This window comes from Anomaloglossus baeobatrachus, chromosome 1 (genome assembly GCF_048569485.1).
Source record: "Anomaloglossus baeobatrachus isolate aAnoBae1 chromosome 1, aAnoBae1.hap1, whole genome shotgun sequence".
Classification (NCBI taxonomy): Eukaryota; Metazoa; Chordata; class Amphibia; order Anura; family Aromobatidae; genus Anomaloglossus; species Anomaloglossus baeobatrachus.
In genome coordinates this window covers 534314909-534332538 of record NC_134353.1, presented here as the reverse complement: position 1 = coordinate 534332538, position 17630 = coordinate 534314909, and the positions used below count along the sequence as shown (strand labels likewise).

At 42.0% G+C, this 17630-nt stretch overlaps 1 protein-coding gene across 2 annotated transcripts in view; it reads left to right on the top strand.

The window, feature by feature from the left end:
* CNTLN (centlein) overlaps window positions 1-17630 on the top strand; it is a 506300-nt gene that overhangs the window by 38415 nt on the left and 450255 nt on the right. For both annotated transcript variants that reach the window (XM_075316500.1, XM_075316495.1), the window contains exon 3: window positions 5507-5595. In XM_075316500.1, coding sequence (XP_075172615.1) covers window positions 5507-5595 — 89 coding nt within the window. The remainder of the gene's footprint in view (window positions 1-5506; window positions 5596-17630) is intronic.

Below are 17630 nucleotides of genomic sequence, written 5' to 3'. Positions count from 1 at the left end.
TCAGAGGTTCTGCTTAGTAATGAAGTACTGACGTCTCTCTGTTTTCCCCCTCCCTACTCTATTAGGCTATGTTCACTTTAGCATAAATGAAAATGTCCGATTTTTTTTTTTTTTTTTTTCTTTTTTCATCCAAAAAATTGACTTTTTTCGTTTGTATTATCAATCGTATAGTTATCATACACAAACATGTATTCAAATTTACAAAACCAAATAATTTCCTATGTTAAATAATTGCAATCCTATGATTGTGGTTTTTTTTCCTGAAGAAGAAGCCAGTGTAGTCTTTGAAATGTGTTGCAATAAACTGCAATTTAATCGTGGACTTATGTTCATTATATCAGAAGGGCAGCGCAGAAAAGATCCATACAATACTCCAAAGAGTTGCAGTGTATCTTTAAAAATCGGATGCTATATAATTTGTATAGATTTTTTTGCACACCCATAGACTTGTATAGACGAGTTTCATTCAAAATAGAAGAGGCTATGTATGCTACGATTTTTTTTTTCTTTCATGCGGACATTTGGTCCATGTTAAAAAAAAAAAAAAAAAAAAATAAGAAACTGACCAATTGAATACCATTGGTCTGAGCGCTGTTAGCTATTGCCAAGGGCAGCACTCGATCCTAAAATATGGTCGTGTAAACGTAGCCTCAGTGTTAGCAGCAAAGAAAGGGTTGTGTCAAGAAGAAAGTATCTAACAGAGAGCTGAGAAAACAAGATACAGAGGAAAGTTCATGGAGAGAAAATAATTACAGGGTAGAAACTGTGCGGATATTTGAGCTAATGAAGATCACACATTGAGTCTATATTTCTTGGGAAGACACTCATAAGAAAAAAATCTGAAACTTGGATCAGACTACAAAGTGCAAATCAGGGGTCTGAATGTGCGTAAAGGAAGATTGAAGACTGAAACTTAGTGGTTACCTTAAATTAATATAATTGCACTAACGCATGTAATAGTAATATTTCCACGTCAATCATACTTGTAGTGCACCGTGCTGGCCAACAGTCATCTTACAGCACCCCTGAGATCAGCATCAGGAGCTCTGGCTGGAAGTGCAGCACACCCAAAAAATCTACTGTATTTTTCGGACTATAAGACGCACCTGACCATAAGACGCACCCTGGTTTTAGAGGAGGAAAATAGGAAAATAAAATTTTAACCAAAAAATGTGGTCATGACACACTGTTATGGGGCGAGGATCTGCTGCTGACACTGTTATGAGGATAATGTCCCCAAGTTCTCTACTAAGGTACCCCATCCTGGTAATGATCCTCCTGCCTTGTATATGATCCTGCTCATACACCCCCATTCATCCTGCTCATATACCCCCATCCATCCTGCTCATATACCCCCATCCATCCTGCTCATATACCCTATCCATCCTGCTCATATACCCCCATCCATCCTGCTCATATACCCCCATCCATCCTGCTCATATACCCCCATCCATCCTGCTCATATACCCTCATCCATCCTGCTCATATACCCCCATCCATCCTGCTCATATACCCCCATCCTGCTCATATACCCCCATCCATTCTGTTCATATACCCCCATCCATCCTGCTCATATACCCCATCCATCCTGCTCATATACCCCCATCCATCCTGCTCATATACCCCCATCCATCCTGCTCATATACCCCCATTCATCCTGCTCATATACCCCCATTCATCCTGCTCATATACCCCCATCCATCCTGCTCATATACCCCCATCCATCCTGCTCATATACCCCCATCCATCCTGCTCATATACCCCCATCCATCCTGCTCATATACCCTATCCATCCTGCTCATATACCCCCATCCATCCTGCTCATATACCCCCATCCATCCTGCTCATATACCCCCATCCATCCTGCTCATATACCCTCATCCATCCTGCTCATATACCCCCATCCATCCTGCTCATATACCCCCATCCTGCTCATATACCCCCATCCATTCTGTTCATATACCCCCATCCATCCTGCTCATATACCCCATCCATCCTGCTCATATACCCCCATCCATCCTGCTCATATACCCCCATCCATCCTGCTCATACACCCCCATTCATCCTGCTCATATACCCCCATTCATCCTGCTCATATACCCCCATCCATCCTGCTCATATACCCCCATCCATCCTGCTCATATACCCCATCCATCCTGCTCATATACCCCCATCCATCCTGTTCATATACCCCCATCCTGCTCATATACCCCCATCCATCCTGCTCATATACCCCCATCCATCCTTCTCATATACCCCCATCCATCCTGCTCATATACCCCCATCCTGCTCATATACCCCATCCATCCTGCTCATATACCCCCATCCTGCTCATATACCCCCATCCATCCTGCTCATATACCCCCATCCATCCTGCTCATATACCCCCATCCTGCTCATATACCCCCATCCATCCTGCTCATATACCCCCATCCATCCTGCTCATATACCCCCATCCTGCTCATATACCCTCATCCATCCTGCTCATATACCCCCATCCATCCTGCTCATATACCCCCATCCATCCTGCTCATATATCCCCATCCATCCTGCTCATATATCCCGATCCATCCTGCTCATATACCCCCATCCTGCTCATATACCCCCATCCTGCTCATAAAATAACCCCATCCTGGTATATGGCCTGAATCCTATGGCACAGAAAAAAAAAACCGTTTATACTCACCCTTCCTCACTCCCTGCAGCACCGATCATCTTCCTCTCTGTCTCAGCTGAGTGGAGCCGTCACCGTGTGTGGAGCCGTCCCCCTGCAGCTTCGCGATGTCTTCCTGTCTGTGCCGGTTAGCTGATCTGTGTGGACACTAGCGTCACGCACAGCGATGACGTCATCGCTGTGCTCACCGCTCTCTACACAGATCAGCTGACCGGCACAGACAGGAGGACATTGCAATGCTGTAGGGGACGGCTCCACACACTGTGACGGGTGAGTGTACTTATTCACTGCCCCCCGCGCTGATGATGATGCACGGGGGGCAGTGAATACAGCTGCACATGATCACTCCAGGCTGTAGTTGCAAGGGGTAATCATGCGGGCCGGGTATTAATTATGTGCGCACCTCCCGCCCATCACCCCGCCCACCTGTCAGTGCTGGCTTCAGCGCTGAGAGATGATGGGCAGGAGGATGGGGTTCCATATGTAATGAGCGGGCCCACATGGTCACGGCAGGCGCTGCTACAGCCTGCTTGTGTCCACGATGACCCACTCCACTGCAGCACCCTCATTCCCCGCAGCCACATTCAGACCATAAGACGCACACCCCACTTTCCCCCCAACATTTGGGGGAAAAAAAGTGCGTCTTATGGTCCGAAAAATACGGTAAGTAAAAAGATGGCAGACTTGCCCTTTTTCTCATCCTGCCACCCCCCAAAAAAAAAAAATTATAGGTGCTCAAAATGTCATATATACTACAAAATGGCACCAATGGAAATTTGGGCTCATCCTGTAAAAAAAATAAATAAAGCCCTCAAACGGCTCCTCCGTCTATAAAATAAAATATAAAGTTATAATTTTTAGAGCATGGCAACCCAAAAATAAATGATTTTTTTTAAAAAGAAGTATAAAAATATACAATTAATATTACTGTTCTCTTTCTAACCCAATTTATATTGTATAGTGAACACTGAAAAATGAAACTCGATACAATTAACCCTCAAAAATTGCAAATTTGCTGTTTCTTTTTTGTTTATTTTTTATTCACTCACAACAAAATGATTAAAAATATGCACCCTGAAGATGGAAAAATCGGATACTTCCATTTAAAAGTAACAATCAGCTATGCCGATTGTTTTGCTTGAACAATGTTGTGTTCACATTACTATAGACCATGTAATTATCTCAGACATAGAGGATAAACATTAAAAAACAAACCTCTAAAAACAGTTTTTATTAATTAATTGAAAAAATCAATATATGTATTCAGTTAAAACCATATAGGATAATACCCACATAGTCAAGTACCAGACAAATGTCATATATGGGTGACAACACACAGTGAAGTACTAGGTTAGGTAGGGAGCGATAACCAGGTGTATATAGCATGGTGCTGCTCCGAATACAGTAATAATAACTGAGAAATAACAAGATACTTTGGGGCAGGTCTGCAATGGTGGCCTGAAAAAAGGTGAAAGAGCCTCGACTTAAATATTGTCATAAGAAGCATCGGCTGGAGATTACAAAAAGTATGAAAAGTAAACAGTAGAAGATTGGAAACAGGTGATTTGGAGTGATGAGAGAACAGTTAATAGACTAAGCTCTGATGGGTGCAAGTGGGTCTGGAGGGAAGAAGTGAAAAAGAGGCTAGCGGTCTTTTGGCCAAGAAAATTGCCAAACTGCATCATATGAATGCCATGATTGTTGGAAGAATACGAAATTAAGCCAAGAGGTGGATGTCCAGGCAAAATATTGCAGTCAATAAATCAGCTCATCACCGTCTCCATCAGTTGTGGTGTGACAAACACTGCGGTGGAGGTGGCTAATATGCTTCATAATCGTGAAATGAAAGACATCCGTGCAAACACCGTGCAATTTACTTTCCACAAGTCTGAAATGGTGGCCCAAAAAAAGGTGAAGAGGCCTTGAGTTTGCAAAGCGTACAAAAAGTAGGCAGTAGAGGATTGGAAAGAAATGATTTGGATTGATGAGACAAAAATAAAAACAGGGAATAAGGGGCTATTGGATCGAGAAATTGAAGGAACTGTCAAGTTCAGTGGGGGAAGTGTGATGATGTGGGGTTGTTTAACAGCCAAAGGGGTTGGATACTTGATATCCTACAAGACGAGTTACTTTGTACACTCGAGTGTTACGGGTATGAAAAGGACAACATAGTGTTCCAGCAGGACAACGACCCGAAGCATACGTCAATATTGGCTAACAAATGGTTCAATGACCATGAAGTAAAGGTGCTGGATTGGCCCCCACAGTCCCCAAGACCTCAGCCTGGTCGAGCACTTGTGCTTAGAGTTGAAGAATAAGCTGTGTACACATCCAAGTGAGTTGACTAGTATTAACCAACATTGGGAACATGTAGAAGAGATCTGGGTTCAGATTTCAGTGGAGACATGCTTGTGTCTAATCGAGAGCATGCCCAGAAGGATTCAGGCAGCGTTGAAAGCCAAAGATGGATTTACAAAATACTTTCAAAATTAAGATTAAAATTTAATTTTTAGGAGCAAAACAGTAACAATGCCGTGACGAGACAAGAATCTACATAACTAATCATGCTAAATAGTTTACTTTATTAATGAAATAGCCAAAATGATTGTCAATAAAATTAAGGTAGTCTCACGTTCAAAGTTGTAGTACATGATGAGAGATGGCGCCTAAAAGTAAAAAGTTCAGAACATTGTTACCCTTTTGCTCATCAGTGTATGTATTTCCATTATTATGTAGCTATTTGAAGACTTACTGTAAAATAATTTGCTAACCAAAGTGATTTTACCATTGAACAAATGTAATTTACTAATTGTTTTCTTCTCCACTTCATAGGCTGACAAGGAATTTGTATGGTCACTATGGAAGCGTCTTCAAGTATCCAATCCAGATGTAACACAAGCCATTGCATTGGTTGTTGACCGGTGAGATTCTAACCATTTCCAAGATATTTTGACCCTAAAGAAGACTGCTAGGCAAATGCATTTCTCTTATTGTTATTTGGTAAAGAGACAGAAGGGTTACCGAGATTTCGGCGCTATTGGTGAAAGTGTCCATGCTGAGTCTTATTTGTGTGACCTGTTATGATTCAGGGAATGAGGAGGATCAAAAAATGCGGAAACCCAAAAAGTAACCAGAGTGGCTGGAACCTTAACGGACTGCAGACCTAATCCTGACACACAACTAGAAGTAGCCATGGGACGAGCCTACGATGACCTAGTAGTCTCGACACAGCCGGAGAACTAAATATTCTTACAGATAGAAATATAAGAAAAGCTAATCTGCCTCGGAGCAATCCCGAAAGATATAGATAGCCCCCCACATGTAAAGACTACGGTGATATAGGAAAACACAATACAAATCTAGAAAACAGATTCAGCAAAGATGAGGCCCAAACTATCTTCATAGGAAATAGAGTTCTGCAGGTATAAGCATTCAATAATTCATAAAACGTCTATTGTGGTTAGAAAACTTATAATTTATTTCATCATATTTAAATTACAAGTTTATTTAATGCTGGTACTCACAAAAGTTAAAAGAACCCTACCCCATAAAACCATGCAAAAACAAACTGGTGCAGTGTGGAACAGCTATGATATCAGATTAGATGTCAATACACATATATGTATACATTTCTGGGTATCAATAAATATAAATAGACCTGATAGCCTAACACAGCTAAAACAAAGTGCAAGTGCAACTCAGCAAGTATGTATTTAACCTGGAACACAGATCACAAATAGATGCCAATTATATAGCCCAATAAGCATAAATGGAAGCAATCATAGGGTTAACACGTATTCCAACACCTAAGACAATATTTCATTCATAAAAACCATTATAGTGCTCGTGGGGTATATACCGTATTTTTCGCTTTATAAGACGCACTTTTGTTCCCCCAAATTTTGGCGGAAAGTAGGGGGTGCGTCTTATAAGCCGAATATACGGGGGGGGTGTATATGTATGCATGTATATATATGTATGTATATATATGTATATGTATATATATATATATATATATATATATATATATATATATATATATATATATATATATATATATATATATATATATACACATACACACTGCAGGGTCCAGGGGAGGTGGGGGCAGCAGCTCTGGAGCGCAGGTGAACGCTGGCTGCAGCCTTTGATCTCCTGCTCCCGCTCATATAATATGAACAGCCGCTGTCCATCTCCGTAGTGCTGAAACCGCACCGCAGTGACGGGCTGGGGGAGCGGTGCATATTAAATGTCCCTGCGCCCCCCTGTGGTGGCACATACCCCCCCCCTGTGTTAGATATGGCCCCCATGCTGCTGCTCATTTTTAAATAAAAAAGCTTTACTTACCCCCTCCAGCGTTTCTCCCCGGTGTCCCTGCTTCCACTGTGATCAGGCACGCAGAGATGTCACTCTGCTGTGCCGATCACATGACTGGCACGAAGATCCAGGAAGTGGAGGAAGAGAAACACAGAGGGAGACAGGAGGGAGATCAGCGCTGGAGGAGGTAAGGAAAGAGTGTTTTATTTTACTATGGGCAGCAGTATGGGGGCGATATCTAACACAGGGGGGACTTGTGCAATCCATAGGGGGCCATAGGCAGCGCAGGGGAACGTATGCAATCCAAAGGGGGCCATAGGCAGCACAGGGGAACGTATGCAATCCATAGGGGGCCATAGGCAGCACAGGGGAACGTATGCAATCCATAGGGGGCCATAGGCAGCACAGGGGGATGTGTGCAATCCATAGGGGGCAATAGGCAGCACAGGGGGGACTTGTGCAATCCATAGGGGGCCATAGGCAGCACAGGGGAACATATGCAATCCATAGGGGGCCATAGGCAGCACAGGGGAATGTGTGCCAGCACAAGGGGGCTATATTCAATATAGGGGGCCATATCCAGATTAAGGGGGCTGATTTTAGGATGGGGGCTATGAGGGACATATACCCTATATGATTTGTTAGATGGACACTGGCATTATAAGATGGACCCCATTTAACATTAAAAAAAAAAAATTCTCTTTTCCTTCACCAAATTTGGGGGTGCGTCTTATAAAGTGAAAAATACGGTATATCAACCTAGTGCCAGGAGAAAATAGCTTCCGTTAAAGCTGGTGGGTATCAAGAAACATCAAATTGCAGACCCAGATGGCGGACCACAGCGCCCAGCAGCTTGACGCACGTTTCGCCTCTCGCTTCGGAGTAGGACGCTGACTAAGCCAGAGGCGAAACGTGTGTCGAGGTGCTGGGCGCTGTGGTCCGCCATCTGGGTCTGCAATTTGATGTTTCCTGATACCCACCAGCTTTAACGGAAGCTATTTTCTCCTGGCACTAGGTTGATATATATACCCCATGAGCACTATAATGGTTTCTATGAATGATATATTGTCTTAGGTGTTGGAATACGTGTTAACACTATGATTGCTTCCATTTATGCTTATTGGGTTATATTATTGGCTGCTTTTTGAGATCTGTGTTCCAGGTTAAATACATACTTGCTGAATTGCACTTGCACTTTATTTTAGCTGTGTTAGGCTATCAGGTCTATTTATATTTATTGATACCCAGAAATTTATACATATGTGTATTGATATCTAATCTGATATCATGGCTGTTCCACACTGCACCAGTTTGTTTTTGCATGGTTTTATGGGGTAAAATGTATGAAATAAAATATAAGTTTTCTAACCACAATGGACGCTTTATAGAATTATTGAATGGTTATACCTGCAAAACTCTTTTTTCGGTTATATATATATATATATATATATATATATATATATATATATATATATATATATATATATATATATATATATATATGGCAAATATGGTGAGAGCTGCATTGTCTAATTATTAGATAGATATGGCTCTCTATCTTCTTTTTGGGTTTAATATCTTTATAGGAATGGATAGGAAAGAGCACTGTATGCAGTCGTAAAAACCCTAAAAATTCTCAGCTCGCCTGACATGGAAAAACTCTGAGACCACATGGCCTCTCCCCCACTATATCAACTAATATAGATGAGGTACTGAATTTAATACCAAGCATGACAAAACACAATACATTTCAGAATCATGGAGCTAAATATACAGACACTTCCAGCAGGGAATGATCCAATTCCACAAGGAACTCTACACAGGCAAAATAGGAATCAAGCAATAGAATCAAAACAGAAAAAACAACAAGAAAGTGGAAATAATAAGCAGAGGTACAAAGACCAACTTATCTTGAGAGGAGTTCTGGTAGAGAGCAATGGCTAGTTTCAGAATGTCCTTAACACACAGGAAATAAATTGAGCACTGGCAAGTAACAGGAGAAAACTACTCTGTTATATAGTCCCAATCTGAAAGGCCTGATTGCCAGTCCTCCACAGGTGTGTGGCTCTCATTCCACAAGTCAACTGCACCGCCAGCACTGACCACAAGAAGGAGCCCCAAACTGGAAAGTGTATTCACAACAGTGACCATCTTCATACATCAGCTAGTGCAAATTTCAGCATGTCCTACAAACAGCATTCATTTTGGGGTAAAAATCGTTTTTGCAACTGGGTTTCATTAAGAATATTGCAGAGTTTAGCTTTTACGGGGTCTTTGCTTCTATGTGTATTCAACTTCTAAGACATAAAGGAATTGAGAATAATACTGATAAGAGGTACAAACTCCTCGTCAGTTTGCCATAGAAGACTGTCTGATGGATTCTCTTTTAATTCATTCTGCAGCCAGGAATAGGTAGGCTATAGAACTAAATTGTTTAATGAAGCCCAAACGCAAACATTATTTTTATCCCAAAATATATGGATGTAAGAAGAAAAGAAAATGTCCCCATAATTGGACCTGATTTGTATAGGATTGGCAAAATGGGTCTTCTTTTTTCCCGAAATAGTGCTGTGCTATACTTCTAATTTAGAGTTATTTTATTTACTTTTTGAGTATATGAGTATATATATTGTTCTTGAAATCAGACAGCACCTTAACTCCCCTGCTGGTGATGCAGCAAAATAGATTAGCTCCTGATTTGTATTTTATCATTAGTAAACCAGCAAATTAAGCTATGCACATAAATGGAGAAAAAAATGATGCAGTTTGAAATCTAAGTGGTACTCAAGGTATTACTGCTATGTTAATGGGGTTGACCAGGATCAACTATATGTGACTGTAGACTTGGAATCCTCACAGTGTACGCACCGCAAGCTGTCAGGATTTTTCGGTGCCAGTGGTGAGATTTTGTAGTCATGTGACCACAATTATATGCTATTTGTATAAAAGGCCTTGGTCACCTGGCCAACATGTGACTGCATGTATGCAAATCGCATACTTGCGATCATGTGACTGTCCCCTCTCACTGTTGGCCCCGGAGAATCCTGACGGCATGCAATGTGCATACTGTCTGGATCAAAAGTCTGCAATAAACTAGAGTGCCTGCGGACTTTCATCATAAACATGGACAACCCCTTTAAGAATCAATCCAAAGTTTCACCTTGCCATACGTATCACAGGTATTCCAAAGAAATTTTGACTAATCTTTGCTAATGAAATGTTTTATTTTGTGGTGCAGTAGGTATACACATAGAGAGAGATAGATATAAGTATGTATTTGACTGGACCTTTATGTTTAAAGCGGACCTTGTACAATCAAATACCAAGAACACTATACAGAATTATATATCTGACACAAGGTGTTGATCTTAATATATAGATTGCAGCAGCCCCTAGGGGCTGATAAGTCAATGGCATTTTGTATGCCATTCTTGATTAACTGTGTGCTGGTCTAGGATGCGTGAGGTTCATTAAGGGACGTGCACATCTTAATGAATTCGGCACATATTTTATGGACAGGAGTAGATTTCTGTCTTTAATTTGCCACTTTTCTGGTGTAAATTCTGATGAATTTGTTGGGCTGTGCTCTGCCGTGCTTGCTCTGCTAGGCTGTGCCAACTTTTTAAAAAGTTAGTGAAGCTGGCGTACTGGCAAAAGTGACAACATTTTTATGCAACTACAGGGTGCAACTGTTTATGCCATCTTCTGCAAACTGTTAAATTGTCAGGGGTTTACTGGCAATGTAACTGCTGTTTGCTGATTTTTCTTATGCAAACGTTATGTGGACACGTACCACCCTGATGAAGACAGGCGCTTCCATTGGTTGAATGGAGTCGTATGGACTAAGAACATGTATGCCAGAAATTTTTCCCAGTGTATACCTTAAACATATAATTTTAATGCAATGTGTGCAGATGCTGATGAGTCTGCATGAGTTTCACACTTAAAGGGAATATGTCAGTAAGATCAACCTAAACAGTCTACATGGCCATGTAAGAAAGTTAACCTTCCTCTTGTGTTAGCTTTCTGTTACTCTTTCTTATGTTAACGGGTCGGTTTTGACCCATGTCTTATATCACCCCTAGGATACCCTAAAAACAGTTATTTATGATCCAATTTGTTTCTTACCTCTTAGTTACCTTGTTAGGGTTTCTCATCCATGGAAGGATTGATTTTAATATTTTTGTTGTGGCCCCCTGGGCCTTTCATTTGAGAGCATGCCCTTCATTTTCAATATAAAAATATTGTCAAATGAACCTCATGAGAATAATATAAACTTAAAAAAGTTCGTTATATTATCTGACTATTACTGAAGGGTTTTAGAACACATTTCTTAAATGTAAAAAAAAATATACATATGTATATTTTATATTATTAACTCTAGTAACATCTATGGTGTTACGGGTCAATTTTGACCCATATCTAACTACATTATGAAAAAGGCAAACAGATTTTTTTTTTTTATAGAACTTTAATACAAATAAAAGATGAAAATTATGTTAACATTAATAGCAATAATAATAAAAAGTAGCTTTTCTAGGTCAAACAAACAAACAACAATCAATCAAGCAAATCAAATAAACAGAAATCAAGTACTAGTTTTTAGATGCATTAGTATTTAGATGCATGTGTGGCAAAAAGTAACACTTTTTGTGTGTTCTTTGCAGAGGTATTTTTTGCAGGCGAAGCACAATGTGTTTGTCTTTCTGTCCTTATTGCTAGGGCAGACCTGACACCAATTTCTTATAGAATCAGGTGGTCTCACTGGGGTTGTGGCTGTTGTGGTTGATGTTGAGGCAGGGCTGGTTGAGGAGGATGCTGGTGATGATGCTCTTTGTGTTGCTGTGGGTGTGGGCGAAGCACTTGTTGAGCTCTGGAGTTGTCGGACCAAGGCTGCAGCGGCTGGGTCTCGGGGCACTCGTTCCCTTTGGTCAATGTGCGCCTTGACAAGGGATCTTCCTAGTTACTCAAGAAACATCCTCTGCTTGTTTTTTTTATTTGAATTCCATCCTTGGTGAATGTGGGTCCACAACACAAATGCATTGTATGCTGACACATCAGGAATGTTTGAAAATACAACCATTGGCCATCTCATAGTCATTCGCTGCCAAGTGTAGGTGGCAGTCAGCTTGTCCAGGTTGTGCACTCCTCCTTTGTTTTTGTTATAGTCCAGGATGATTCTGGGCTTTTTGTCACTTCCTGATGACACAGCTGCATCTTTGTGAAGTGTGGACATCAGCACCACATTCCGTCGTTATTTGGGGCAGTATGAAACAGCAGTGGTGGTGTCTGTAAAAACTTTGAGGAAAGTGGAGCCCTGTCCTTCATCTGCAACAATTCAGCGGGCAGCTCAGGTTTGTTTTTTTTCACTGTGCCCACCATGGTGATTTTCCTCCTGAGAAGTTCTTGTCTAAGGTCATAGCTGGTAAATAAATTGTCACAAGTAATGTTGTGACCCTGCAGTCCAGTAGTCATATCGAGGGCTACACGTTTTCCTTGTTTTTTTTCAGGGATGCCGCTTGCAGACTTGCCTGTGTGAATCTGTAGATTCCATGCATAGCTAGTTTTTGCATCACAGGCTGCCCAGATTTTTATGTCGTATTTGCCTGGCTTACTTGGCATGTATTGCCGGAAGGGGCATTTGCCGCGGAAAGGGAGAAAACGTTTGTCTACTGTCACCTCTGGCCCTGGGTTGAACATCGGTGGAAGGAGCTGCACCCATTTCTCCCAAACATCCCTGATGGGAGCAAGTTTGTCACATTTTGTTCTGGTGTCTCTGTTGTCAAATCTGAGGACTCTTGATATCATTTGAAACTTTTGAAGTGACATTGTTGCCCGGAAAATATTCCTGCCTGTCGATGCGCCCCAGAGACTATCAGTGGCCTCATTGCAGGATTTGTACACTCCAGCAAGGAGAAGAACACCAATGTAGGCATCCAGGTCATCATCATGAAGGTCATTCCACATGTTGCCATGGACTTTTTTTCCTTCAAGGCTTGTCATAGCAATAATGACTTTTTTTTATTGACAATGGCATAAACAGATCAAAACATGTCTTGATGTCACTTACTCTTGTCACAGCAAACCTTGTGATCCCAGGGGTCATTTTATGACATTTGCAGCATCTGCCCTGCCATGTACATCTGGAGGTACTGAGCTCCAACTGATCTTGCCACTTTTGGATTTGAATCTTTCAGCGGGAGCAGCTTCAGCACCGGTGACCTCCTCATCAGACTGATCAAAACTGTCTGTGTCTTCCGGTGGATACTCCACATCATCTTCCTCCCCAGAAACCTGTTCATCTGTATCAGTTTGCTGCTATGTGTCCTCTGATTCATTATAATCCAAGATATAATCCAGAATTTGGCTTGCATCTAATCTTCTCCTCATTGTTGCATGGTGTAAACTGAAGATTTATACTCTGCAAAGTACCAACTGTAAGCTGATTTGGCCATACATGCCTGGACATGTCCGTGACTCAAGTTGTTGGAGGTAGAGCTGGCTGTGGGCTGTTGGTTTATATTGTGTTTATGAGTTCAGTTTTAGGACTTGTTATTGTTTTTTTACTCTTATATTAGACCTGGGTCGAAATTGACCCCAACAACACAAATGTTATAATTTTAATAAGAGCATTTTACAATTTAGTAAAATAGTTTTATTTTATTGTATTTTGTTTAAAAATAAGTTCCAGAAAAAGTCAAAAAGTCTTGATGCAATAAACAAATGTATGTAGAATTTGTATGCATTTAAAACCTAAAACGGGTCGGTCACGACCCTAAAGGGGGCTTTACATGCTACGATATCGTTAATGTTTTATCGTCGGGGTCACGTTGTTAGTGACGCACATCCGGCGTCATTAACGATATCGCAGCGTGTGACACTTACCAGCGACCTTAAGCGACCTCAAAAATGGTGAAAATCGTTCACCATGGAGAGGTCGTCCCAAAACCAAAAATCGGTAATGGTTGATTATCGATGTTGTTCGTCGCTCCTGCGGCAGCACACATCGCTGTGTGTGACACCGCAGGAGCGAGGAACGTCTCCTTGAGGAGGTGGGCGGGATGTTACGTCCCGCTCATCTCCGCCCCTCCGCTTTGATTGGCCGGCCGCTTAGTGACGTCGCGGTGACGTCGCTGTGATGCTGAACGTCCCTCCCCCTTGAGGGAGGGATTTTTCCGCAGTCACAGCGCCGATGCCGACCAGGTAAGTGCGTGTGACGCTGCCGTAGCGATAATGTTCGCTATGGCAGCAAACACACAATATCGCACACACAACGGGGACGGGTGCTTACACGCTCGATATTGCTAACAATTGCTAGCGATGTCTTAGCGTGTAAAGCCCGCTTAACACGAGAGTTAAGTAAAGTTATACCTTGTTATCTGTGATCCGATGTCGTATTCTAGAGAAATCCATGTTTTTCGTAATATGTAAATGGACTGTTAAGGAGACAAATTCTGAAGCAGATCTTAACTAAAAGGGGGCGTAACCAATGTAAGATATGTAATGCCCGACAGTCTGCTCTTCTTGTCTCTCTGCAGAGCTTTCTAGAATTACAAATTGCCCAGTATAGAACAGAGATGAGTGTGATTACAGCTACATCTTTAGCTCACAGAGGGCAGTACAGCAGAGCTGATAGCACTGTGAGGGGAGCTGCTAAAAATGTTCAAAATGAGACAAAGCTCCATGAAGAGAGCAGATTGTCTCTCTGTTATTACATGTTGCACAAAGGAAAATCTGCTCTTCTAATCTCACTGCAGAGCTGTGCTTGATTAGACTAAGATTTTTTTCAGCTTTCATCTCACAGGCAGCCAGTATGAGATGTGTTTGTAAGTTCTGCTGTCCTGCCCCTTCCCACACACCGGCTGCCTATGAGATGGAAGCTGAATTAGTGTTACTTGTAGTGTGGCACAGCTCTAAAGTGGGCTTTACACACAGCGACATCACTGTGATGTGAAAGCACCCGCCCCCGTCTGTTGTGCGTCACGGGGCAAATCGCTCCCGTGGCGCACAACATCGTTAGTCCCCGTCACACATACTTACCTGTCTAGCGACGTCGCTGTGGCCGGTGAACTGCCTCCTTTCTAAGGGGGCGGTTCATTCGGCGTCACTAAGCGGCCGCCCAATAGAAGCGGAGGGGCGGAGATGAGTGGGCCGAACATCCCGCCCACCTCCTTCCTTCCTCATTGCGGGCTGCCGCAGGTACGGTGATGTTCCTCATTCCTGCGGTGTCGCACTTAGCGATGTGTGCTGCCACAGGAACGAGGAACAATCTGCGTCCTGCAACAGCAACGATAATCGGGATAGGAACGACTGGTCAACGATTAGGTAAGTAATTTTGATCGTTAACGGTCGTTCCTGCGTTTCACACGCAACAACGTCGCTAACTAGGCCGGATGTGCGTCATGAATTCCGTGACCCCAACGACATCTCGTTAGCGATGTCGTTGCGTGTAAGTCCGCTTAAGGCTGAGCTAACAATTGTAGATGTGTTTGTAACAAGATAAAGTTCAGCTCTGCTGCACACTGTTAGCCATCATTCTGACGTGCGTATTACATGTATATGTTGTATCCATTTTTTTTTGTAGATACAGCTCGTACCCACCCATTGTGTTCTATTGTGCTATTCACATGTCCATGTTTTTTAATAGATTGTGTGTCCATGCAAAGCATACAGAGACAGCAGCACAGATGAAAATGGCCAATACATTTCTGTGGTTCGGTAAAAAACATGTACAACACACAAATGGCATCAATGTGCTGTCTGTAGTTAACATTGTAAGAAGCTTTGTAATTTATTTCTTTAGCCATCTGTTAAAACACTAATGATAACTGATGGTAAAAATGGATACACAGACGGTACACTGATACAAAACACTGATAAGTGAAATAAATGGTGCCGATGTTATGTGCTTGAACACGGAAATGTGAACGAGACCTAAGTTATAATTACACTACCCTGCAGTGCGATCAGGAGAACCAACTGTCAGTCATTACATGTCTCATAATGATAACAGCTCCGCAGGCAGATTCTCAGGGAGATCTATGTCCAGACCATAGGTCTTAACGCCTCATTTATATCTAACATAAATTGTGGAATTCGGAGGAATAAGACTTGAAGGGAACTTGTCAGTATCCCTATACCTTCTAACCCAGCTTCATTTACATGTGTATGAAGAAATTTTCTGCCTAGCCAGCCCTGTATAATGTTATTCATTAAAATCAATGTTTAAAAAAGCATTTGTAATCTGCACGGTTCCTATTCTAATTAGGCCTTTGACTAGTCGAAGGAGTGTTATTTCCCCAGTCGGCTGTCAGCTTTTGCACTTCCAATCCTGCACAGTGCGCTTATCTGAAGCTGGGAAGCGTACACCCGGCTTCAATAGGCATTGACGCTGCAGAAATGGGTCGCATACTTGCGCAAGATTTCAAGGATCTTCGATGATGATGGTTTGTGGAAATCATGTTATTACGCCCACAGGGGCATGATAACATGAAAAGAGGGTCATCAAGGCAAGGGAAACAATGCCCCTTCGACTTGTCAAAGGCCTAATTGGCACAGGAAAAGCACACTTTATTAACGCTTTTTTTAAACGTTGATTTTAGTAAAAAGCATTATACAGGGCTTGTTAGGAAGGGAATTTTGGCATACACATATGAATGCTGCTGGGTTGGCGGGCATATGGGACCTGACGGGATCTCCTTAAGATCACAGATATCAAAGTTTTGATTTATTCAACTTCCTATGACCTACATGCTCATATAGCCGGCTTAGGCCCCATTCACACATCAGTTTTTTGGCGTCAGTCACAATCCGTTGACTGGACACTACAACTCCCGCTGGCTGGACTCCCGCTGGCTGGCTGGCTTGCTTCCTGGGACATTGATGAGTGAAGCCATACCTGGCAGGTTTATATACCTTTCCTAATTGGGGGCTAATTTGATGCTAAATAATAAATTGGAGCATGCTCAGTTAAACATTTGACGGATGACGACGGGTCCTGCGCCCATAGGCTTCCATTTTACCAAATGACGAATGGCGACGGATCCATCGCTGTCTGATTTTTCGACGTAGACAAAAAACGTTACTTTGTCCGTCCTCTGGACAAACAATTTTCGTCGAATTCGTTGAACGACGGATGATACGTGAGGCCATCCGTTGCATTCCGTCGCTAATACAAGTCAATGAGAAAAAAACTGATCCAGCGGCATCAGTCGCCGGATCGATTTTTTTTTTTCCAAATTCAACGGATTGTGACTGTGTGAATGGGGCCTTAGAAGGGTTGATTCTACTGACAGATTCCTAAAAGCTTCTTTATCACACAGATTGTCGCAACCCTGCAGATATATATATATATATATATATATATATATATATATATATTATTTTTTTTTTTTTTTTTTTTCCTTGTATTCATCTGCAGGCTTACCTGCTTAAAAGGGGTTGTCACCTTTCAAAAAATCCGTAGGTTTCCCGTGTCCAGCCCTTTTTTTCCCCCACCATTGGTCCAGGTGTCTATGGTCTGCAGCACTGACGTCACATGCACCATGTCTGCAATAACTGAGCTCAGCTGCTCTACCTTTGTTAATGGAAATCCCTGTTAAGAGCCAATGAAAGCAATGATTGACTATAGTTCAGTCAA